This window comes from Lissotriton vulgaris, chromosome 8 (genome assembly GCF_964263255.1).
Source record: "Lissotriton vulgaris chromosome 8, aLisVul1.2, whole genome shotgun sequence".
NCBI lineage: Eukaryota > Metazoa > Chordata > Amphibia > Caudata > Salamandridae > Lissotriton > Lissotriton vulgaris.
Genome location: NC_141696.1, coordinates 50,187,704 through 50,214,334, shown reverse-complemented (window position 1 = coordinate 50,214,334; position 26,631 = coordinate 50,187,704). Strand labels below are relative to the sequence as shown.

General features: G+C 42.3%; 1 protein-coding gene across 2 annotated transcripts in view; it reads left to right on the top strand.

The window, feature by feature from the left end:
* The window catches only part of LOC147693358 (transient receptor potential cation channel subfamily M member 2-like), a 624,327-nt gene that overhangs the window by 421,946 nt on the left and 175,750 nt on the right, over positions 1–26,631 (top strand). For both annotated transcript variants that reach the window (XM_086933682.1, XM_086933681.1), the window contains 2 exons: positions 6,761–6,893; positions 16,325–16,412. In XM_086933682.1, coding sequence (XP_086789808.1) covers positions 6,761–6,893; positions 16,325–16,412 — 221 coding nt within the window. The remainder of the gene's footprint in view (positions 1–6,760; positions 6,894–16,324; positions 16,413–26,631) is intronic.

Sequence of the window (26,631 nt, the reverse complement as noted above, 5' to 3'; positions counted from 1 at the left end):
GGTCGAAAGAGCTGAACCTGCTGAGGGGGATCTATTGATACCAGTAGTCAGGCCAGCATGATACCATGGTCAAAATCAGCTGACATGCCAGAAGAACGAGAGCTTCGGCACTACCGCCACCCCCCAATAAAAAACAGTGATCTCCTAGGTGTTAGTCAGTAGTCGTCTAACTTTATATTTTAAGGCACAAACAAACAACCAGCACACCTAGACCATGCCTGTAGATTTCACCTTCTCGAACACAACATACGCCAATACACAGGAACAATCCAAATCAACCAACAAGTTTTCTTCTTCCTGAGGGGGGTTTCTTCATCAGAATTTCTCATCTGTTCTATAGTCAAGAAACATATTTTAATATTTTTGGTTTAGAAAAAAAAGTGGTGAAAATTGGTTAGCTGTGAATCCAGGTGCACAGTCTGATCATATTTTAAGTAATTTTACTAATGAAACGTTACATCAGAATTCGTAAGACCAAGGTCTAATTTCTCTCCAAGAATTGGGAAAGAAGACAGACCATTGGGTCAAGACAAGGGTGACAAAAACAACCATAGGGTGTGACCAAAAGAAAGGGGTTTCAAACCTCCCCAGGGGAAAGGTGGTGAGAATCCCCAAGATAAAAAGCCTGAGTTTTAAAAGGACCTCAAAAACCTGCACAAGGGGTGGGTCCCAAAACTCCTACCAATATACTACTAAGCACAGGGGAAAGAACTTTGTCCCTGCAAAAGCCTGTTGTAACAACTGTAGAAAGTTGGAACACTTAATTGGAGATGCTACTAGTCCTACTACAGCTACTCCTGGAGTAGCCAGTCTCCAGATAGGATAAGCAGTGTGCCAAGAGCAAATAGGATTGCACACTAAAGCAGTTCTAGTTTCAGAAGGGGAAGTTGAGTTTGCCACTTTAGCTGTGTAGTCACCAAACTTAAAGAATTATTTGCAAAGCCCTTGGATTAATGGAACTAAGATAGAAGCTCTGAGGGATACAGGTGCCAGTGTCACTATGGTGAAAGATACACTGGTATCCCCTGAGCAATACCTGATTGGGAGAACCTACCCAGTCACCAATGCTGACAGTGTTACCACTAACCATGTAATGACTATGGTGACATTAGAATGGGGTGGTTTACTGGCCTGAAACATGTAGTGGTCTCTCCAAAGCTTCCAGCTGCATGTGTGCTTGATAATCACCTGGAAACCTCAGCATGGGCTGACGTAGAATTGAAAACCAGTGCAGCAATGCTGGCTATTCCTTAGATGGTGTGTGTGAAAACAAGATTAAAGAGCAGAAAATAGGGTGACTATTGTAGTCTGGAAGTATGGCCCAAACTTCCAAGAGGAAAGACTGGGAAACCAACTTCTGTACAGCAAAAGGACCAGGACCCCTCTCCTCAGGGAGAGGACTTGGACACCCCCAGAGGGAACTGAGCCCATGGAGCTTGACCCTTACCAGGTTGAACTCTTGGGCCCAGGGGGACCCTCTAGGGAAGAGCTGTGCCTTTGACAGAAGGACTGTCCAACTCTTGAAAACCTTAGGCAGCAAGCTGCTACTTAGGAAAAAGGAGATGTTAGTGGTACCAACAGAGTTTATCGGGAGGAGGGACTACTGTACACTGAGGCCAAAGACCCGATCCCTGGAGCCACAAGGAGAGTGATAGTGCCTCAGAAGTAAAGGGAGTCCTCAATAACTTTAGCTCATGACATCCCCCTAGCTGGACATCTGGGCCAAACCAAAACCTGGCCTCAGATGTCTCAGAAAGTAAAGGAGTTTGTCAGCTCCTGTGTCACCTGTCAAGCCAGTGGCAAAAAAGGTGGACACCCACAGGCCCCTTAGATACCACTCCCTGTGGTTGGTATTCCCTTTGAATGGGTAGGTGTGGATATGGTGGCTCCACTTGAACCTCCCACGGCATCAGGAAACAAATTCATTCTAGTGGTAGTGGATCATGCCACTAGGTATCCTGAGGCAATTCCCCTTAGGGATACCACAGCTCCTGCAGTAGCCAATGCGCCTTTTGGTGTCTTCCCCAGGTTTGGGTTTCCTAAGGTGGTGGTTTCAGGCAGAGGCTCCAACTTCATGTCTGCTTAACTAAAACACATGTGCAAAGAGCATGGAGTGCCGTACAAGTTTACTACACTCTATCACCCACAAACCAATGTTCTTGTTAAGATGTTCAACAAGACATTGAAAGGCATGATTATGGGGCTCTCTGAAAAACTCATAAGGATGCGGGATGTCCTCTTACCATGCTTGCTTTTTGCCTGCAGAGAGGTGCCTTGGAAGGGGGTAGGGTTTACCCCTTTGAACTTCTGTATGTCCATAATGTCATGGGACCACTCTGTCTTGTAAAAGAGGGTTGGGAGAAGAGTCTCCAATTACCAAAAAAAGAAATTTTGGACTATGTGCTTGGCCTAAGGTCCAGAATGGTTGAGTACATGGAAAAAGCATCCAAGAATCTTGAGGCGAGCCTGGAGCTTTCGAAGCACTGATATGACCAAAAAGCTGCACTGGTACAATTTCAACCAGGGCAACAGGTGTGGGTTTTCGAGCCAGTGGCACCAAGGGCTCTCCAGGACAGGTGGAGTGGCCCTTACCCCATCTTAGAAAGGAAAAGTGAGGTCACCTACTTGGTTGACCTAGGCACAAGTAGGACACCCAAAATGGTGATCCATCTGTACTGCCTTAAGCTTAACCATGATAGAGCTGACATCACCATGCTTATGGTAACTGATAAGGATCAGGAGACAGAGAGTGACCTCTCCCTGATCTCCTCTCTTGCAGCCCCAAATATAGGTCAATGGATGGAGTAATCTTTTCAGACACCCTCACTTCCCAACAGCAGACTGATTGCAAGAAAGTCTTGCAGCAGTATGCAAAGCTCTTTTCCTTGACCCCTGGTCTGACAAACTGGGTTACCCATGATGTGGACACTGGTAACAGTTCACCTGTCAAAAACAAAATCGATCACCAGTCTGATCAAATCAAGGAAAGCATCAGAGCTGAAGTCAACAAGATGCTGGAGTTAGGGGTTATTGAACCCTCTGGGCCAGTCCAGTGGTCCTAGTGCCCAAACTCATTCACAGGGTGGAAAGAGAGAAATTTGTTTTTGTGCGGACTATGGAGGGCTCAACTCTGTCACCAAGACAGATGCCCACCCTATCCCAAGAGCAGATGAGCTGATAGACAAACTAGATGCAGCCAAATTTCTAAGTACCTTTGACTTAACTGCAGGGCACTGGCAGATTGGCATGGAACCAGGAGCAAATGAAAGACAGCATTCTCCACACCTGATGGGCATTATCAGTTTACTGTTATGCCCTTTGGTTTAAAGAATGCCTCTGCCACCTTCCAAAGGTTGGCGAATCAAGTCCTTGCTGGATTGGAGTCCTTTAGTGTAGCTTATCTAGATGATATTGCTGTCTATAATTCCACCTGGCAGGCTCACCTGATCCACCTCAGGGAGGTTTTAAATGCCCTGCAAACTGCAGGCCTAATTATCAAGGCATCCAAAAGCCAGATAGGGCAGGGAACTGTGGTGTACTTGGGCCACCTTGTTGGTGGAGGTCAAGTGAAACCCTTACAGCCCAAGACCCAAGCTATTCTGGACTGGGTAGCGCCAACAACCCAGACCCAAGTCAGGGCATTCCTTGGCTTTACTGGGGACTACAGGAGGATTGTGAAGGGAAATGGGTACATTGTGACTCACCTCACAGAAATTACCTCCAAGCAGATGCCCAAAAATGTAAACTGGACAGTTAGCTGTCAAAAGGCGTTTGACACCCTGAAAGAAGCAATGTGCTCAGCACCAATTCTCAAAACTCCAGACTATGCCAAGCAGTTAATTGTGTAGACTGATGCCTCTGAGCTAGAGATATGAGCGGTCCTATTCCAGATCAATGAGGAAGGCCAAGACCAACCTGTTACTTTTATAAGCAGAAGGCTTCTCCCCAAGGAGCAACGATGGAGTGCCATTGAGAGGGAGGCCTTTGCTGTGGTTTGGCCCCTGAAGAAACTAAGATGGTCCTTGTTTGGTACTCACTTCCTAGTTCAAACTGATCACAGACCTCTCAGATGGCTAATGCAGATGAAAGGGGAACATTGTAAACTGTCGAGGTGGTCTATCTCCTTACAGGGAATGGACTTTGTAGTGGAACACAGACCTGGGGCTGCCCATGCGAATGCAGATGGATTTTCCAGGTTCTTCCACTTAGAAAATGAAGACTCTCTAGGGAAAGGTTAGTCTCACCCTCTGTTGTTGGGGGGGTGAGAATGATCCCCCTTTCTGCATGGTTACCCCCACTTTTTGCTGAACTGCTGATGTGCATTGACTGAGTGTGCCCTGGGTTCCTGCCCATCTGGTACCCAGGGCCTATGTTTTTTCCCTAAAACTGCATTGAAAACAAAACCCAATTGGCATCTTTGGACACAAGTCAGCCCCTGTAAATGGTACCACGGGTAACCAGGGCACTGTGGCCAGGGAAGACCTCTAAGGACTGCAGCACTTATTGTGTCACCCTTAGAAGCCCTGTAACTGTACACTCACACACTGACTTTGCAGGTTGCGTGTCCTGGTGCATAACAAACTGAAGCATTGACATGGCACAGATCCCTGTGTGCCATGCCTACAACCCACTGCCTGGCATAGATAAGCCACCCCTCTAGCTGGGAGCTGTCTACCAGTGGTGAGGGTACAGGTGCATGAGCCCTCTTCCCTACAGTGTCTAAGTCCATTATTATACATTGTAAGTGCAGTGCTACTATTAAGAGTATATGGTGCTGTGAGAATGTCATTACGAACTCTACAGCTCCATATTGGCTACACAGAAAACTGAGAAGTTTGGTATCGAACTTCTCAGCACACTAAACCCACACTGATGCGAGTGTGGTATTTAATGAAAAATGCACACAGAGGGCATCTTAAAGAGAGGTGCCTAACCAACCCTCAGCATCCCAAATTACCTCTCCAAGTGCTGGTCGCACCCAGAAGACCTTTGTTCCCGAGCCTGCAGTGTGTTTGCAAACCGGAGACTACCTATAGAAAGCTACAGGGCACCTGACACCAAAACAGCAATCTGCACCCGGCCACCCCAGTGCCGCCGAGGGTGCACCTTTTGTGCTGGCTTGGACCCCATGTGCAAGTCAAGGAGCTTTGCTCCCACAACCCAGTGGCCTGCTCGTCAGCAGCCACCAACCAGAGTCCCCCTATCCCTCATTGGATAACATTGGGCCTCAACACTCTGCACCGAGCCATCCTAGTGCTGCTGAGGGTGTAACAAGAGTGCAACCTTGACCCTGCGGACCCCTGAACCTAACCCAGAATACCAACTTCAACAACAAAGTATTTACCTGCTAACCGATAACCCTGTTTTCCTCCATAGGACAACATTGACTGCTTTTTTTTATAAAAAGTTTCTAATTGTGGAGTTGGATAATCTATGAAAACCTTTAAAACTGTAACTAAATAACCAAAAGACTTTTACTTAACTGTTTACAGGAAATGTCCCAGTGCAGTATCTAGGTGTATTGCACTGTGTAAGAAAAGTGATCTGTGAAGTAATCTACTTGACATTCTACTAAAAAGCATGTACAGGATTATCAAAAGCATTGCATTACCAGTAACTCAACTGTAATCAAACCAAAGTGTATATACAATTGCCATTCAATCTGTTGACGAACTACATTACTACTGTAAATTATTTATTACTTACCTCTGCCAGGCTTGCTTGGTTGTAGAAAATAAAATAACTAAAAGAATATTTGTATACAAAACTAATTGGTCTTAGGTACAGTCTTTGAGGGTGTGATATCATTTGCTGATTGAGTGTGTACATCAAATGCTTAACACTGTCTTCTGATACTGCCTTGCTGCTCGACCAAGCTACCACAAATAGAGAGTAAGGTTTTATCTACTTTTACCTCTGCCTACCTTTGGGGTTCCACTGGACATAATATCTTACTTTGGTAGGGTATATACAGAGCCAGCTTCCTACATCCAGACGTACAAACCTTTTGCATTGTGTTTGCGTCACTGAAGTGATGCAAATCTTTGCAGAATATATTTTTTTATTTACTTTCTAGTTCAAAACGAACTTTTCTACTCTTAAACTGAGAAAAATCTTTAACTTTAAGACTTTCAGTATTCACAGAAGGCATTTAGGAGTCCTAAAGTTAGGACTCCTAACTTCTGTGAATACCGAAATGAGTAGGTGCCTTCTGTGAGTACCAAAATTAGTAAGTGCCTTCTGTGAATACCAAAATGTAAGTTTGGGATTTTGTCTTAAGTTAGTTCTGTGAATCGGGCCCTTAGACTTTTGGTCTAAGTTTAATTTGTGAATCAGAATCCCACCTTCCTCTTTTGAGTTTGCTGGATGATATTTGATAGACTCGTAATGTTCATAGGACAGAGTACCTGGAGAGGACCTCCTGCTTCAGAGGTTGGCTCACCATCAAGTACCCTTGAGTCTGTGGTTCTGTAGAGGCCTAGAGAGTGGGCAAGGTTGCTCAAGGTTACATAACAGCTAGTTGAACATATCAGACACTACACTTTCTCCTACATATGATCAAAAATGGCTACTAAAAATATTGATAAATGGTGTCAGTATGTGCAGGGTATATTGTCAACATGTGAAACTTTTAGAAGGTGTTGTAAGATGTACAATTATATGTGAGGTTCCACTAATGTAATCTGCTATTTGAGGTATGTATGGATATTGATGAATCTTGCATGCACTTTTTCTGATTTATCTGTAATTTTTGTGACAGTGCGTCGGTTGGATGATAATGAGACAGCGACTCTCTTATCCTGGGAGGAATATATGAAGGAAAACTATGTCCTTAACCAACGAGAAGAGCAAAATCAAAGCTCAGACATGAAAATAAGAGATACCTCAGACAAGTAAGTGTCTCTCTCAAATCCCTCAAATTCTGATGGTGATAGGTATGTCTCACTTCTAACTCTCAAGGGCACTCATCTAAATATGGTAGTCTGAATAAGGCTTCACTCTCTCACTCTTTCACTCTTCACTCTTTGACTCGCTTGCTCACTCACTCATATTCTCCACTGCCTGCCATAGAAGCTGCTTATTGGAACAAGACTAAGGCTGATTAGGATGGGGCTGGTTGCTGTCTGAGTGTGATTGACACAATAATGTAAGACTGTGGTTGGCAATTCCAATGCCTCTATCTCCCCCGACTCAACCCCCTAAATAAGGTCAAGGGTGTTAATGAAGGGTGGCCCACACTAGAAAAGAAGGCAACAATTGAGAGCGTGAGAGAGAGAGAGAGAGAGAGAGAGAGAGAGAGAGAGAGACAGAGAGAGACAGTCTCCTGCAGCCTGGTGTTCAGAAAAAAACAAGAAGGTATACCAAAAGGTAACCACGTTCAAGACTTTCCCGTTGCTAGCCCCGGCGTACTGTGAGTCCCGCTCAGGGGCTGAAGACTGAAAGTCACTGTTGCACTGGGAAAGAGGAGCCCTGGGCAAGGAGACAGACTCAAAAGAGGGTAACAAATCAGGCAACCACTAGCTAAAGATATGGACACTACAGGACCGAAGGGACCCAAAATGTGAAAAACAACAAAGGCGGCAGGACAAGCCAGGGCGAACTAAAGTGAGTAACAGATGATCTCAAAAACCTCTGTTGCCAGACATGAGAACTCTATAAAGGCTTGGCCTGGATACCTAGTTTGCCACTTTTTACCTTAACTTAGTTGGTCCTCTATTGGCTTGGGCTGTGCCTGTGAGTCTGGGAAATATGATTTAACGTGTATGAATGTGTAGTTTCCACAGTCCTCCGAGCCATCTCTTCCAAGTTCCCATTTTTCTATGTTCTAAAGTGTTTTGTGACCTGACATCATCAACTCACCTCCCACGAACCCCGTTCTCCATGGGGTTTAGGTTTGGATGGGATTTTCTCATGAAACTTGGATACCAATTGAGGGACAAATGAAGCTGGTTCCCATATACTGTCAGACGGCACATACCCTTTCCAAGTTACCAAATATTATAGTAGAAACCGGCACTACTGGGAGCTCAAAATGGCAACTTGCTCATATTTGGATGTTCCAGCCACCAGAGCAAGGGGAGGCGTGAAGGAGTAGCCGAATGGGCTATCTTGAAGTTAAACACATTGAAAGCCTTAGGAATTTTCCAGTGACCAGGAAGGACTAACCTGACTGCTGCTGTACCAATTAACTTAAGAATAGGAACCAGACTGACAAATTGGGAAAAAACTTAGAATACACCCCCAGAAATGAGAGGTAATCCATGGATAACAAAATCCTTTCCCCAACCGTGTAGGTGGAACGAGGGGCGAAATGTTGTAAATAAGCTTTTTTGCACTTTACGTATTACCTGTATGGGAGTCTGCTGTGATAAAACGGTAATATGACCAAATGTTGGTGGCCAAGTGTGAGGGTGAACTCCAGATTCTGCCTCTCAGTGTGCCCATCAGATTGTTGATATTAGCTTGTTGACATGTAGTATATCACCGCAGTCTCAAATAAGACCTCCAGATTTTGACAATAAACTGGGACCCCTATCGGCTATACCAGAAGGTAATCCATGTAACTTTACTACTTCCCTCAGAAAAGTAATGTCTAAAGAAGGAGCAGTGGGCTTCTTATCAAGAGGAATGAAATGGTCCCTCTTAGAAAAATTGTTAGCTAAAACTAGAAGCAAAAATGTCACTTCTGACTGAAGTAAATCTGTGAGAAAATCCATCAAAATGTGGGACCTGGATGTTGAGGGTAGGAAGAGAGTGTAGGACTCCCCCGGTTTTCATTCTAGGCACCCTTCATTTTGTACTTTTATGACCATTTTTTAGAAATCCTAGGCGTTTATTTCAGGTTGACATCCTTAGAAAACAGAAATTTCGCCATGCAAGAGCTGCACTATTTTTCTTACAGAAAGCCAGTGATATTCATACCTTATGTGCCATTTTAAGTTTTTTTAAAGTAGCCGTAGGATTGAGAAACACAAGAAATTAACTAATCGTTCTAAATAATTATCTCTGCTCATGAAGTGTATCCTCGCCTCCCTACACTTTTAATTGTATTTTATCAAAATGTTCAGTAATGTAATTTAATGAAATTTTTACTATGCAATGTATTTTTATGAGGATTTTTTATTCTTCGAAATAAAGATTTACTGAACTCATTCTAGACATTTTGGCCTGTGCACACACTGAACACAGTTTAACACAGCAGTCTAAGTCCTTTAGAAGTGATGGGTAATCAGATCTCATGTCTCCCTAATCTCTGGATGTCCAGCTATAGGGGAATCAAGCCCTCTCTATAATCTCCTATGTTGGCTATCAAGATCAGAGATTAATATTCTTTTGTTGTGCCATAATAGTTCATCCTGTGTTTTTCTTTTGTGATACACATTGTATTTGTGTGTACTGTCGGTTTTTAGCTTATTGACTTGTGAGATTTGGTTTTCTAATTGTTTATGAGGGATCTTTTTATTCCTGTATTTTTTATCAAATGTTTGCTTTCATGGCTTTTAGTGGACCAATAAAGTATCTCTTGACTTGACTTGACATTGTTTTCTCATTAAACTTTCGATAGGTTTGTAAAAGATGTTCTAAAAATCATTTTTATGTGTCAGATTAATTGCTCTGTGAATAAAATGCATGGGGTCTGTTGATAGTCTGATGTTTTCCCTTTTTTCTGGATAATGCATCAGCCCTCCGATGCCTGTTCCCTGGTCTATAATTGACTTTATTGTAAAACATAGAAAAGGAACCACCTGGTTTTTCTAGGGTTCAGGCACTTCCGACGCCAGGACGCCAGAACTTCATCGGAGTGAAAGTATCAGAAAGCACGCACACGTGCATTACCGGGATTGATCGGGGGTTGAATATTAATTATTTTCACGTAATAGTGACAGTTGGGAGGATTTCCCTTCTTCTACCCGTACTGGCATCAGGACCTACACTATGAATTAATAGCTCGCACTTTTATTCTAGAAAAGTTACAGTTTTGCCAAGACTTATCATATCCTACCAGGTTGGAATTATCACCAGCTTTTGGATGTCACTGACTTTGGATTCAGCCACAGAGCCCTGAAGAGTCGGAGAACACTATTTCCCTGATGAAACACGTGTCGGCTGGCTGCGTGTTTTTTGTTTGATGACAGAGTAAAGAAAGAAAAAAACATCAACGTTGGATTGGTTCCATTTGCTTTCGAATCACGTCTACACTATGTATTGTATGAGTGCGCGGGTTTGTTGCTATATGTATTTGTGCTTGGATTCTCCTTCACAGATTAAGGAGTTCGAGGGTCTCCCCTTCCCTGTCAGCACCATAACAAATTGTTTCCACCCTAATACTTTACGTAAATACTAGCTGAGCGCCACTACTTCCTGTCTACAAAAACCCTGTTCACTTTACCTGCTAAAGGCATGACTTACCTGTTTCTTCAATGGGAGGTGGATTGTCAGGTTAAGTCCCCATTGGCGTAAATGCATGAATATCGCTGGATTTCCAGGAATCTGTCTAGCATACCATCCAGGATGCAATTAAAATCTTGCATGCATATAATTGGAGTGTGCTCATAGTCAGCAAGGAGGTCCTACATCTGGGAATAAAACAGCTGAACATCTGCATTAGGGACATAAACATTAAGTATGCTGATTACCCTCTCGCCTAACGTGCCATAGGAGCAGGAGATAACACTCCTCAATATCTGGCTCCGAGTAATTCAGTTTGAAGGGACCTCCAGGTCCCACCCAAATAGACTCCCCCCTGGCATAGGCCAAATACATAGATGAGTGGAGTTGTTTGCACCATTTCTTTGTCTGTTTGAGTGCCTCTGAATAAGTGAGATGGATCTCCTGCCTACAGACTTTGTCAAGTTTATTATGTTTTAGGAAGGAGGGCACTGTATGTGTGTAAGTATTAAGGGCTCTGACATTCCATGTCAGTATTTTGTAACGTTTGCCCATGTGTATAAAAACTATTCTGTGGAAGAGACTATGACGCCACTCCCTTGCCTATAACAGGGTAGATCATGATAAGACCGCGAATGCCTACCCAGGTTACAATGTGGGATACCCAATGGCACGTTTTGCTGCGTTGTGGACGTCTGAGTAAAAAAAAATACGTAAACCCAAAAAATGCCCCTAATCCCTCACGTAAGGCAAACACTGCCCAGTGACTGTGATCAGCTTGTGACCATTCATAGAGCTTCCAAAAATGAATGCCCCCTTCAACACGAAGTGTAGCTGTAAAAAGTGCACTAAATAACTTCCCATCTAAGAGAGCTCGAGAGAAAAAACACAGGAGTATCAATGAGACATCCCCAACCCCTATGGAAACCTGAAATCAAGGGAGAAGAAAACAATCACTCCAGCTGCCCTAACCGAGCAAACCTTTTTTAGCTTTATATGTTTGGAGCTTTGTCCAGAAAGAGGCCTCTCTGGCTTTGTGAGCCACCTGCCAAAACCCTGAATTGTGTCATTGTGCAGGAAGAAAGGTTACTACCCTCCACCCGAACCTGCACCATTAAGAATCCTCTGTCTGAATCAAGAACCAGATCGACACGAGCAAGGCAATGGTCAACTAGAGGTGAGGGCCTCAGGATTGAGGCTACGGGATCTGGTGCACGCATCCACCTACGGTCATGCCCAGATTGGTTACCAAGCTGTGAATAAATGTGCCTTCCCATATGGAGAAGACAGTGTTGTGTGGTGATAAGGAGCATAAACCTTATTGCCATAACTCAGATTTTTGGTTCAATCATCTCAAAAATGCATGAGGCATTGTAACCTCTGAGGATAGTGTGGGAAGATCACAATAATTGTCCCCCTCATATGTGACTTCAGGAAGCTCCCTGAGTCATTGCAGGATAATGTCCCTGTCTGTATAGTCTAGGATGTTGGCGGCGAGTGCTCTAGGCAGAACTCCTGGGGGAGGGTGCGGAACAAGCACTTTGTGTGCTCTTTTAACTATGAAGCACTACAAGAGATCTGGGAGTCTTTTATCCAGGATTCCAAGAATTGTTTGTTTGGCGTCCCTCAACCCCCTCTGGGAGACCCCCAAAATTTAGGTTACATCTCCGCATCCATCCTTCCATATCCTTAACCCTGGCGTCAAGCTGGTCAGCCAAAGACGACAAAGAGTATGCAGTTATTTATAATTCAGCCACCTCTGTTTTCAGTTTCCTCTGTTTTGTTCACACTCTCACTGACCCTCCATAAGTTTCCTTTTTTTTAAACAATTTCTCAAAAGCGGCTCAATGGATTTACACCAAATCAAACAAAACTACGCTCATTGAGTTAAGATCTAGGTTTCCACCAATTTTGTTGTAATTCTGCTCAAATGTTTTGTATCACTGTCTCAAATTCCTATGGGAACTTGTATGGGGAAAATGCATTCTGGGACACTCCTTTTTCTCAGCCCCTGTATTATAGATCACCCCAAAAATGTCCTTGAAGCAGCTAGGGTGGGTTAAGATTCGTTAGATGGACCCAATGTTATTAGCAAAACAAAAAACGCTCTTCTTTCTGTGGCAGACCTGGACGTCATAGGCTGCGTTGTGTGCTTCGTGATAGCATAGTTTTGCACAGCGCCTGTGTGCTAACAGCAGCCTGAGCCTCCATTAGCACAGTTAGTTTGAGCACCAGAGGCTCTTTACTTAAAACTGCATTGTTATTGTAAGCATTAATTGCGTGAAGTACTTCTGTACAAAATGAGATGAGTCCCAGCCTTCCTGCACTGTTGCAGAAGGCCTCTGCCAGGATTGAGGGTGCCTTACCCACCCTGCAGTAGGTACTAGAATTAGGCAGTGACCCACGGAGACTTAAATATTTCTACAATGTGAGTAAAGGGACAGTTAGTGGGGAAGGAGTTGGGCTCTGCAATGAGGGATGAGAGAACAGTTACAATGGTCGCTTTTTATTGTGTTCACAACTTGCTGGGGGAGATAGTCTGGACCACACAGCTGCAGAAGGTTGGCATTGGTTCTCGTAGATGGCTTCGGAGAATTAGGGCGAGACTTTGCCTCCTCACCCATTCCTCATCTGTCAGGGTCATGGTCAGGAGAGGCAGACGGGCTAGTGCCACCTCTCACCTCCTTTCACAGTTTTCTGAATGCAATGGATCCAGAACCCGGTGCTCCCACAGAGTGAGGAGTATCAGGTCAGAGGGGTCACAGACCCACCACAGCCTATGAGGGTCTCGTCCTCATCTGTATGTTTAGATTGGGTCCTGACCACTTCCAATTTTAGTTTCACAAATACAGTTCTGTATAGTTTCATTGCACACCTATCAAAGCATGTGTATGTTAGCATTCCACTTCACTTAAATAGATTGCTTCAGCACAGTGTGTATTGTCGTAAGGTAGATTTTTGGTGGTGCCTTGCTCGTGATAAATGTAGTTTATGCAGTTTATTGAGCAGACATTGCTGCCAAATGACCACATGTCAAATTTTAAATATCTAAGGCCTGACTCACAAAGGTAACTTACACTTTTGAGTAAGTTTACACTTAAGAAAAAAAATATGAATTTTTGGTAATCCCAAACTGTGAAAGTTACTTGTAATAAAAAAGCAGTAGTATGTCCAGCACTACAAATAGAAAACAATGGAGGTAGGGACTAAATACGTAGGAAATATTGTTAAATTATATTACATTATTTAAAATAGATATAAATAGAAATAAATGTAAAACATATATAAAGATAGTGCATATTTATTACTTAATTTTAAGATATTTCAATAATCTATTTTGAATTTTAAAAAAAAACTAATGATTAAAACAAGAATGATATTAATTTATATTAATTCTATGCACCACTTTTTAACAATTGTGTATGGATATTATTGTTTTTATTTATGTGGTAATTTATTTTTTTTAACTGCAGAATAATATTTTAATTTTAAATGAATATATAGTTTTATTAATTAAAGTTTCAATTCAAAATTAATGTAATAGTGTTGTGGCACTTCCAGATCTCTTTTGCCTGTTCTGTACATGACAGCCAGTATATTTTGAGGACTAGTGAGGACTCATGGGGACTAGTGCTGTGATCTGAAGCCACGTTTGGATGAGTGCTCCCAGGTTTTCAGGGGATACTTCCCATGATGCTTCAGTTCCACCAGCAGTGTTGGAAATTTCAAGGATACTAGAGGGTCCTCACCTACTGCCAAAGGCAACCCTCAGAGCCTGTCCAGCAACTGATTAAGGTTAGGAATAAGGTCGCCAAGCATATGCAACAGCCAAGACACTTTAGTAAACCCTCACACTGCCATATTGTCTTTGCAGCAGGTGCACAAATTCATCATACTGGTCAGTTTGGTAACACCCGTCCCTTCATGAGTACCGTTTCCCACGTTCCCACATTGTTTGCCAAAACATTGGTAGATCATACTGATGCTCTCACCTGAGATGTAGATCGGTTGCTTGTTAACATGCAATTGAGGTGGTAACCGAGGCAGAGAAGGGTGTAGGTGTTATTACTGATACTTCTTGGTCCACAAGAAGGACAGGGAACTGGGGCTCATCTTAGACCTCAGACTGTAGAATGCATTGTTCATGATTGAGAAGTTCAAAAAGATGATGCTGTCCCAGATCCTGTTAGCCATGAATCTGGATGACTGGGTGGTGTGGTTTGATTGGCAGCGTGCATATGTTCATGTGCCTCCATATTATGGTGCAATCTCAACATTTTTAATTCATTGTCTTACCCTTCGGCCTTACTTCATCCCATCATTATTCACAAATATTGTGTTGATAATCAAGGCACCTAGTCACATGTTGCACTACATGGATTACCATATCTACATCACTAGCTTAGGAACGCAAACTCAAGTCTCAGACCATCTAAAGGATGGCTTATCCATCCTGCCGTGCAGGTGACGGTTCTCCTTTTTTCCAGCTAGAGCTTATAGATGTGAAGGACACCTCACCTCTGGTCTGTGGGGGGGACTAGACGATATAGGATCAAGGCTCTCTGGCCATCGATGGAGCAGTGGTACCACATTAGTCTGGCAGAGTCTATGTGGCAGAGTCGTGTGCTGGCCCTCAAAGCTTTTCTGCCTTTGATCACGGGCAGGCCAGCCCAAGTCATGATAGACAACACAACCACCATACAGTACTGCGAAATGATGGCAGTGCTGGTTCCTGTGCTGTTAGTTTAGAGGCTCTGAGGCAATGAGTCGAAGCTCACACCATCTCCCTGACAGTCACCTGGGAGGTTCTCTCAACATTAGGCTGCACTACCTCAGAATGCGTTATCTGTCTGGTTGTGCGTAGCGTCTATATTTGGAAGTGCCAAAGGGTTTCGTCACCTGGTGAGAAGGTAGGAGTATTATATCTGGGAGATTCTCTGCACTATCTTCCTAGGGCTTATTTTCAGTGACCTGGGCGAGAAAGTAAGTGAGAGGTTTGGCAGTTGGGGTACAGGTTCGTATTTTAGTCTTCATTTAACATACCTGGTATTTTAGCTTCTCCAAGGTATCTTTAGGGCCCCTTACTTAGGTTTCATGTCAGCATTCGAGGGCTTCCTCAGGCAATTCATGAATGCCTTTTATTGATCGGGCAAAGTATTGGTGTTTGATTTTTCTAATCTGCTACCCTATCCGTGTGAAAGGTACCCTCTGCTGAACAGCACTTGCACTATTCTCCCCTCTGTGCCCTATTCTGAGTCCTTTAAATGTGTCTACCTTATTTCTGGTACATACCAGGGGCTGGAGCCCCTTTTGGGGTACTGCTCTGACTTTAGAACGTTAGATTCCTGTTTTAACCCCTGTACCCTCAATCACACAGGAACAAGGGATCAGATCACCCGAGTGAGAGTTCATGCCCGGGAGTGCAACTGGAAGCTGCTCGCTCACTCCTATAGTTCACTGTCCAATGAAATTGACGGTCCCAACTCAGTGGGTTTCCGGAGAGGCTGAATCAGTAGGATTTCCATTGATAGAGAGCATTCATCCATTAGTGGCGACTCTGGGTATGCAAACAGAGCCACTTGCTCTGTCCTTGGTTGGCACTTACAGCGCGCATCTAATACTCTGAGCTCCCCCATTGCGTCTTCCTCATCCCGTCTACATCCTGTTCATCCCTTTTGATTCCTGTACCCATGGCTTTCAGGCTGACTGCACTGAGGCTTTAGCCTCAAAAGTAGAGTGATTGACACTGGTTGATCTTTCCTTCTTCCTTCACTTTAGGTGCGTATGGCTTCGCTTACTACTACCCTGGACCTTTTATATTTGGTTGCCGGAGTTGTCATGACACTGCTTACTCTTACACTCTTTGTCCTCTTTCTCTTTGGTCTCATGTTTTGCCTGAGGTGCTGATTACTCATTCCCTCTTCTCCCTGTCTAGGGTTGATACAGTAGTCACACTGTTGGAGTTTGAACAAGAGAAGCAGAGCAGGATGATGGAGCAGAGGCTGGTGCAGCTGGAGGAACAGGTGATGTGCCGTGCTTGTATTTCATATTTATCAATATATCTTGAAATGTTCATAGAGAGGGATGAGTTGAACTAATAATGTCCTTTTTTGCACTGGTTTATGACTCACATCAACACCTGCTATGCAGTTTGCACCCTATATTTAAACAAGTGTCAAATGTGCATGTATTAACTGTGTAAGAAAATGGTATGCACCAGTGGACAAGGATCAGAGTTTTGTGTAAACTGTCTGGTGTCCAAGTCCTAAATCGGTAGCACTTTAACCAGTGAATGTCAGTGCTCCTCTCACTGTGTCTGAGGGAAAACTGAATTTAATAAGTGTTGGAAAATGGCCCTTTCTGATGGGTCAACCCACATTTTTGGCCTTCCTCCTCCTTTTTTTGCAGAACGTTTTTGTTGGCCACTGGACTCTGGGCCTTTACCCCTGCCAATCAATGCTAAAGTGCATGTGCTTCTTTTCTAAGCATGTGTGTGGATGGTGTATACCTGGTTGACATATTTAATTTACTTGCAAGTCCATGTAAAGTGGTATAACACATTCCCAGGGCCTGTATATTATATGCTACTAGTGGGCAGCGGCACTGATTATGCCACCTCCACAAGTAGCCCTTTGAACATGTCTCAGGCCTGCCACAGCAGAGCCTGGGTGTGCAGTTTACTGCCATTTTGACTTGGCACTTCAACCCACTTGCCAAGCCTTAAACTCTCCTTTTACTACATATATGTCACTCCTAAGGTAGGCCATGGGTAGCCCTAAAGGCAGGGTGCTATGTAAGTTAAAAGTAGGACATGTACTTGTTTGTGTTGCACGTCCTGGTAATGACAAACAGCTCAATTTGTTTTACTATTATGAGTCCTGCTCCTTTCATAGGTGAGCTTTGGGAATTCCAGCCCTGCCAAGTACTACGCATCAGGGTTACACCAACGCATTTTAGTGTGGTGGTCCGCATCATCGCACTAAAATGCATAAGCCGTACATTTAAAGTGCCTCCTGATATCACCGGCGCTGAGGCAGATACAAGTGAGATGGGAGCCCCCACTCAAGCAAGCAGCACGGATCATGCTATTCTGGCAGAGTGCACTGCACTGACTGCATACTGTGCAGCTGCCTGTTACAGTTGTTGAAGTTCAGTCATGGCAGTGGGTCGTTGCCGGCCTGGTGGCTCAGCTGCACTGACTGCATTCATTATCTGTTCAATGCTGCTGGCTGCTGGGACTCACTCACGGCAACATCACATGACATGACATGTAGTCATATAACAAGAGTGTGTCCATTTGCCGACGGGAACTGACTGTCTGTCTGAGTGCAGCAGCGAGCAGCAGTTATGATTGTTTGCTGCACTGCTGTCTGTGCTCCCAGTTTGGTGCGTGCATGCCTCATCATGCGCGACCTTTGGGAGACCCGAGAGGTGGCACAGAGGCTTCGCTGCAGAGGCAGGGGTCATGTTTACTGACTGCCTGAGTTACCGTATTAAGCAGTATGGCCGCCGGAGGTGAAGGAGCTCCAGAAGTGAGCTCCAGAGGCAGGATATCACTCTAAGGAGTAAAAATATCAGTTTTGCCTAGAGGACAGCTTTGTGGAGCACCTCCACCCAGGCCCGGTTCTAGCGGGTGGGCCAGGTGGGCCAGGCCCACCCAAATATGAGCCTGGCCCACCCAAACAGGAGCCTTGGCCCTCAGTAGTGAGGGCTGAAGGCAGGCGGGCAACGCGCAGGTCGTGTGTGTAAACCCGGCCGAGACAGCTTTCCCGGCGCACACACACAGACAGATTTAGAGATTATCACAACCCATCACCCCAGTACTTCACAGGTCTCTAAAGACCAATAACATGTTAACGAGGCTTTGTTTACTTTTTTCACCCCTTCATCTCGGCACAGCGAAAGGTGACAAATCCTTTCTTTGACACTGGTAACCTTTGGTAACCTTTGCCTATTGTCCTGCTGCGTTGATATTTCTTTTTCTATGCAGCTCAGGCGAAAATAAGTTTGTTTATTCTTAGTCACCTTTCCTAACCCCTGCAGTGGCTTATCACATCAGACTGTGACACAAAGTTTGACTAATGGAGCAGGTAAGAGAATCTGTTACTACATTTTTTTCTTTTTAAAATATGCACAGGCCCAGCAGGACACATACTTCGTGTGAGCCTCATTTAAAGTTTTTTTCTTTATCATGGCCGATGCAGGACAGCAATAAGACAATACAAAATGCCCAGATAACGCTGGTGATTAATGATCCTTCTGGAGAGCAATCAATTGTCTGTTAGTAGTTTTTAAATGCAGATGAACTGTATTGTATCTGGATAGCTCAGTGGGTTACTGTGTTTGTCACAGAGACCCATGTGTTACTTGCAGTTCAGAAGTTACAATCGTATCATAGGACAGTGACCTATGAACTGTCATCTAAGAGCTACCTACAAACATGAATGGTATAGTTAGAACTTCCCTTTTTTTGTTTTGTGATATAGTTAGAACTTCCCCAGTCTTTCATTATTCTAATGTTGCTAAAATGAGTATGTTTGGACAGATATATGTTCTGCCCTACACTGGAGTTTGATCAGCTTACGCCTTCTCGACCCTATCGCATCGGCTGAGGACTGCTCACCTCTTGCAGTAGCGCCGGACCTCGGAAGGGGTAGAGAGCTCCTGCTTCTGCTCACAGTGGTGGATTTCGAACCACAGCGCCAGGCACGGAAAGCAGAGGAGAGTTCCGGGTGCCACTCACAGCGTTCCTCAGCCCCCACCATAACTGCTGATGAGCGGTGTGTGAGAAAACGGGGGAAGAGGAAGGAAGCTGACGCAGATCAAGCGCACCAGATGCACAGCGCTTGATTCGCCCACTCACACCTCTCACTGCCAGACCCGGGAAGTTTGAAAGAGGCTCACGGCGCTGCACTGCCTCCACTATTGTTATCTTGCTTTTGGGAATCCCAGCTGATTGTAATTTTGCCCTGGGTCTAAAATCCCAGGAAATTGACACAGCACTGATCACACGGATCAGGCACTGTGCGCTCAGCATAAGTTTTGCAATGGGAGGAGAAAGGAAGCTCTCCCTGCTATGCGCGCTGCATGCTTGCTTTTTAAATCACTTGAGTGAGTCTCTGAGGCACTTTGAGTGTGTAAGGAAGCCTCTGCTCTGTGGTTTGATGAGGGAAAGAATTTCTGCCTCATAACTGTGAACCATGTCTTTAACAAGCTGCTCCCCTCCCTCAGTTCTGGGAACTTCCAGCATTTAAAATGGCATCTCCTTTTTTGTTTTCAAACTAAAAGAACAAGCATTGGCATGGCCAATAGGTCTCGCCTTTGGGACCTAATAAGTGTTTAGCCATGCAGCTGTTGATGTTGTTGCACCAAGGATATTGTGCTGCATAACTAAATACTTATAAGGTCCCAAAAGCGAGACCTATTGGCTATGCCAATGCTTGTTTTTTTTCCTGCGACTGATTTTCCTCCAACCCTTACAAGGCGGCTCTATGGTTTAACCACTTTACATGAAGCTGAAATGCTTTATGCTACTCCTCTTCAAGCCTCTCCAGTGACAAGACTTATGTGAATGGTGTTGCAGGCAACACATCCATGGAGGGAAAGTACCTCCAGCCACTAATGTTTTAATTAATAGAACCGAGGCACTCAAATCTTATCTCCGTTTGTGACGCTAACAGACTTGGTAGCTTCCTCCTGCGCTCTGCCCTGGGCACACAGCCCTTAGGAGAATAGGATTTCAGAACAGAAAACAATATAGTAATACAGACGGAGTAGCGGACACGTTCCTACAGTGCCAGCTCATCTGCTGCTCCTTGCTACTATTATTGACTCTCTTCGTGTTGCTGCATGATTGAGGCGTTTTACAGCTAACTAACTCATCTGAGTTACAATGCAATAACAAGTTACTAATTGGGGCAAGCGCATTGGCTATAAACAGAAGTAATAGTTACCATTACCAAACTCATGTATATAACAAGCGCTGCAAAATATGAAACAAAAATGTTTTCAGCTGTTTGAATGATGGACGAAAATGTAAGAATACAAAATTTTCCAGCTATTGCGACAAGAATTTTAGATTCTATTAAGGACACGGAGGCGAGGATTATGCTGTCTCAATTTCTTTACTGAACTCACAGCAGCCAATGAAAGTAAAACTACATAAAGTAAAAACATCAATACCCATGAGGTTTTGAACCACGCCTCCTTTATCACAACCAATGACTGCATCACAAAGTATACAAATTAGAGAGGCACCATGCTGGCTTCCTCTTTTTTTGCGCGAACTCACTCCATAAGTATGAACCAAAGTCTCAAACTCTCAAAGGAGAGGTAAACAATTCCTTTCATCATTCTCAATGGAGAAAATAATCCACAGATCTCGAGGTCATCCGCTTCTCTCACGAGGATGATCCGTCTCCTACCGGAGTAAACAGTCAGTTCTTGTTGGAATCATTTCCAAGAACAGAAACAAGATTGAGAAAGGGAACCCACAAATTCACGTCTCATAGGTTGGGCATCTAATACTGTTATGAACATGACCATCAAACAACTTAACAGTTGAAATAAATAAACCTAAAATTCTTGTCGCGATAGCTGGAACATTTTGTATTTTATAGTGTCGCAGGGATTCAATGCTCAGACAGAACTGTGCATAGAGGCTTGGAACCTCAGTGAATTAGGATGTCCCAAAACTCACCTTAGTACCCAAAAATTCCCTACCAGGCTAGAAATCAGTGTCTCATTGGTCATCATAAACTCCCAATGCTTAGACAAACCAGAACATGAACTTAGTAGACCTCAGGTAACGTGGAACACATGAATACTCTTTCGTTATACCATCATTTCAGTCCAGAACAAGGAGTAAAAGAGGACACGTGCATATTTGAAATGTTTATTCACTAATGCCGTGTTCTCAAGCGCAGTATCTTAGCTAATACAAGCAAACATATTATAAGAAACAAAGTAATCAGCATAGTCACTAGTCCAAAGAACACAAACGGTGCAAGCATAGTATTATGCTAAAATGAATAGGGTTTAACCAAACCTAATTCTCACCCTCCCTAGCTAGTATATTATATTAAATCTAAGAAGGTCTCTTGTAGGTTTTAGCAGAGCGGCCCCATACCTCAAGATCCTAGTGGTACGGGATCACATCATCAGCAACCAGCTCTCTGCATGCGAAGCACCATCAAGGGTGTTGGTATGCTCTTGTGCAAAGCAATATAAAATGCACCTAAAGCCAGAACTTGGCTGCAGCTTCATGTATGTTATGTCTAGGGACGTGCGAAGATCAGTGCTCATAACAACTACTGTGGTGAGATTTCCTTGAAGGTTTCAGCACTCACTGTACAGACACAGCTCGCCAAGCAAGGCTGATATCAGTGTAACAACATATTATTCTCGTATGAACCGAAAACATTTTACTAGGCTTAAAGCTAAAGCAGCAGATGTGTGTCATGTGCAAAAAGCAGCAGAAAGGAAAAATGGCGTTTAAACTCATAAAAAGCTCATGCTAACTTAACACAGTAATCAGGCTACATCTATCCATATATCACCCTCCCTTGATCCAAGCACGTATCAGATAAGATAAGATAAGATAAGATAAGAAAAGGCACTCAATTGTTGAAAGCAGAGTTCAATAAAACGCTCAGTTCAAAATCGAGTAGGTGAGGAAAAAAAATGTTGTCCGTATAAAAATCCAAAATCTCACCAGCATGACATTGTAATGTCCACTGTTAGCAAAGCCAATAGGTCTGTTATTTAAAAAATGTCCACAAGAATTTTGGAAAAATTTTGTGAGAAGAAAAAATCATGGCAACAATGGCTTCAATAGGAGTCAGCCTAAAACTGAGTAGGCGAAATAAGCAGCAACCGCTTCCAAAAGGAAGTCACTGTTATCATCCCAAAACAACTCAGCCATCCAATTTAATAGAGAGAAAGAACATACATGCTCTTCAATTACCGGAGCCTCTAGTACCATCAGAGGACAACTCGGTGGGTTCTCAATGAAGCTATGTGCCAAGAAATCTTGCGCTGCTGCGAATATATTCCAACGACCTAGAACTCCATGCATCGCTGCAAAGGCCATAATCCCTCCATCAGAACAAAGCAATTCATGAGCAACTAAGGGACTCATGAGATGATCATAATCCACTTCAGGAGACACCAAATTGCAGAGACACAAATCCAGGGCCCACATGAAATCACAGCTCAGGCAATGAAATACAGGCTGGACAAAGGTGAAATAGGAAAATCGAAACGATAATCCATATGATGCACTCAAAGTGGCAAGTGGCAGCACACCATAGTATTCAAGCATCCTGTTGCGAAACAGTGCCAACTGCTCCCGCTCGTTTGCGAAGACAGGACGGACATCCATTTTGCAATAAACAAAACAGCAACACAAAACCAGCAGCCAGTGCCAGCAAAACAGGAAGTCCACCAAATAGACCAGAGAATATTGAGTGAAGGAAAGCAGGAATGACTCCAAATATTTTCTGGAAAGAAGTCACTAAGCCACCGCTTACTACTTTAAAAAAATGAGCCAGCCCCGAAGTGGAGGATGCGTTAAAGATTGTGTGAATCAGCTCACCAAAATGTAAAGGAAGGTCAGTATTTAATAAGGCATGCACTTCTGTGCGGGTGTTAGCTATGTGAAGGACAAATGTTTCGCGAGCAGATGTCAGGGCAACTTTTCTTTGTGACAATAAGACTCTTATTCTGCTCATCTTATTGAACTCTGACTTAAAGGCCGGAATTCTCGGCCAGATGGAAACATCCAGGTTCCCATGCGGGGTGGATAAAGCACATTCTTACAGCAAACGACACGCTCACTGACTGTTACAACGTAAGCTATGCCTTTCAATAACCCACAACAATCCTCATTGTTTAAAAGTAAATAACTCCCGTTAACTAATAAGGTAAAATTCGGGACTATAGCAGGCACCGGTGTACCTTTTAAAACACATGCTAAATCACGGCGGTTCTGGTTGCATGAACCATGCAATTGGATGTGCCGACACATCAACGAGTGATCTGGTGTTTCTGTACACTCATCTCCATTCAGATATACCTCTTTCCCATCTCTAAGGCATCTATAAGTAAAAGGGAGCGACCAGGCTTCATGCAATTTGAAAACTGGAAAAGCGCGAAAGGTAAAGTAATCAATCCTTGGATTAGCCACGTTGCAGCCGTGGCCTCTGCCACTGAAAAGGGCAAAGACTCCAAGCGTTCAATGTGTAACATTGAAAAAGAAGCATCTCTCATGGAAAGCAAACGTTGCTTTTCAGTCAATTAAAAGGTGCAAACAGAGATGTGACATTAACACAGGTCCAAGGCACTTTACCATTTTTCAGCGTCTGTAAGGTCCACACAAACTGCATAACAGAACGCAATTGATTTTGACCATGGTACAAAACAGACACCTCATCATGTACAATTTCAACAACAGATGAAACAATATTATCTAATGTGTACATTGGGGAGGAAGGGGTATTAATGCTGTTGTCCACAACTGCAAGCACTTTTTCTAAATTAGCTTGGTCAATAGCCCTAAGGCGGGTAGCCGCATTAATCTGTGATGTTTTCCAGAGTTCATTATAAATGGAATAAATCCATCTTTTAGATCTACCGTTAGCCGGGCCCTTTATGAAATCATTCAAGTCAACCTCGTTGGTCAGGTTAGATAAATGCAATTTAACTGACTCCAATGTAGAGTGCTTGAGCCAATTCTGACATAATTTGCCTACAGAATAAGTGGTAACAGAATGGTCACTCTCAAAACGGGGATCTACTCTGACTTGTGTAAAACCCTCAGCTAGGCCCAAAAAACGATGCTGGCACGAGTCTGCACTCCGGTGCCACATTAACCAACCCTTGGGATCCAAACTAGAGATGGTAAATGATGAATTCAGCAAAAGGGTTTGCAACTCCTTATTTGAAAATGTAGTCGAATTTTCCCAACCTGAATATTCCTCCAAATCTGGGAAGGAAGGAGAATTAAATTTTTTAGAAGTAGCCAATCCAAAGCATGTTGTCTGTGAGATAGTAGAATTCAAAAACAACATATGATTTGGGATGAGACATGCACAGTGCAAAGCCTCAGTGCCTTGTACGGATCACTGAAATAATATCGAGGGACAAAATATCGACTTGCAAAAATATCGTGGACAAAATATCGACAGTCAAAATATCGGGTTTGTATCTACAAACAGGTAAGTACAAAAATATCGAGTACAAAATATCGTTTACAATAATATAGTTGTAAAAAATATCGACTTTATTAAAAACAGTGTTAAATTAAATTAATATTTAAATTTAATTACTAAAATATACTTAAAAATACTTAAATTAACTTATAAGAATTAAATAATAAATGAAAATAATAAAAATAATTTTTTACAATCTTATTTGTTAAAACATATATATATAGTAACATACTATAATTAAATAAAATACTATTAAATTACCGTATGATACCAGAAGTGTAAAAAATACTATTCCCACTCCAAAGAGTGCAAGCGTAGGGAAAGCGTTGTATAGCGTAGGGGTTAAAATTACTATTCCCACTCCAGTGGGTGCAACAGTAGGGAAAACTGACCCTGAACCCAAAAAATAACCCTTTACCCAAAAACTGAAAACTGACCCTAAACCCTAAAAATACCCCTTTACCCAAAAACACAAAACTGACCCTGAACCCTAAAAATACCCCTTTACCCAAAAACTGAAAACTGACCCTGAACCATAAAAATACCCTTTTACCCAAAAACTGAAAACAGACCCTGAACCCTAAAAATACCCCTTTACCCAAAAACTGAAAACTGACCCTGAACCCTAAAAATACCCCTTTACCCAAAAACTGAAAACTGACCCTGAACCCTAAAAATACTCCTTTACCCAAAATTAATTAATATTATTTATTTACCAATTAAGTATTAATTAACAATAACAATAAAGTAAATATATTAGCTGTAATTAATTTAATTTAATAATTAATAATATTTTTTCACAATTAATTAATTAACAATAACTAAAAATTATATATATATAAATAAATTACTCTAAATAATGTAATTAACTAATTAATATTATTTAATCACCAATTAATTACTAATTAAAAATATGTACAAAATTATATTAATTAATTAACAAATTAATATTAATTAATTACCAATTATTTATTAATTCAAAATATTTACAAACATATATTAATTAATTAATTATTATTAAATTACTCCCCACCCTTATCCCCTATTAACCCAACATCCCGCTCCTAAACATTAACTACAATTTATATTACTATTAATAAATTTAAAAAAAATGTTAACCTTTTTTCTACATATTATCAAATTAATATTAATTAATTACCAATTAATTATTAATTCAAAATATTTACAAACATATATTAATTAATTAATTATTATTAAATTACTCCCCACCCTTATCCCCTATTAACCCAACATCCCGCTCCTAAACATTAACTACAATTTATATTACTATTAATAAATAATTTTTTTTTTTATCCTTTTTTCTACATATTATCAAAAAATTTTACTTTGACTATTTATAGATATTTTGTCTTGTCAATTGTTTTGTGTCTATATTTTTGTACTCGATATTTTTTTATCATTATTTTATTCGATATTTTGACCAACAATATTTTTGTTATCGATATTTTATTATTGTCGATATTTTTTACTCGATATTTTGTCCATTCCATATTTTGGAGTCGATATTTTGTCTGTGCACCGCCTTGTACCTGCCAACTCTTAGAACCCCAAACCGATTTAAGGTCAATAGTTTCCTTCCACAACTCGTAGCCACCAACAGCCAGTTGGTCTAGAAAGGACTTCGAATACAGTAACTTAGTATCAGTAAGTCTAACTTTGGAATTGGATTTGTCTGTCATTTTAAAATAAAATGACGCGGGATTGGACTGATTAAAATCGGTAAAATATGTATACTTTTTCAAAAATGTGTCTGAGCTGCCTCTCAAAGGAGCTGGGCAATGTTCCCACTGGGTATAATTCACAGTACCCCTCCTAGAATTAGTTTTGTGCAAGTAGTGATTGCCAAAATGTTGGTAACAAAACAAATCACCATAATTAGCAGATTCTAAATATAAATCTTCAGCATCAATGGCAGCATAATATGTCAAATCAGCAAACAAAGCCTCTAAGGCCCAAACTTCCCAATCATCAGAACATATATTTAGTTGAACCACATCCCCAATATTAACTC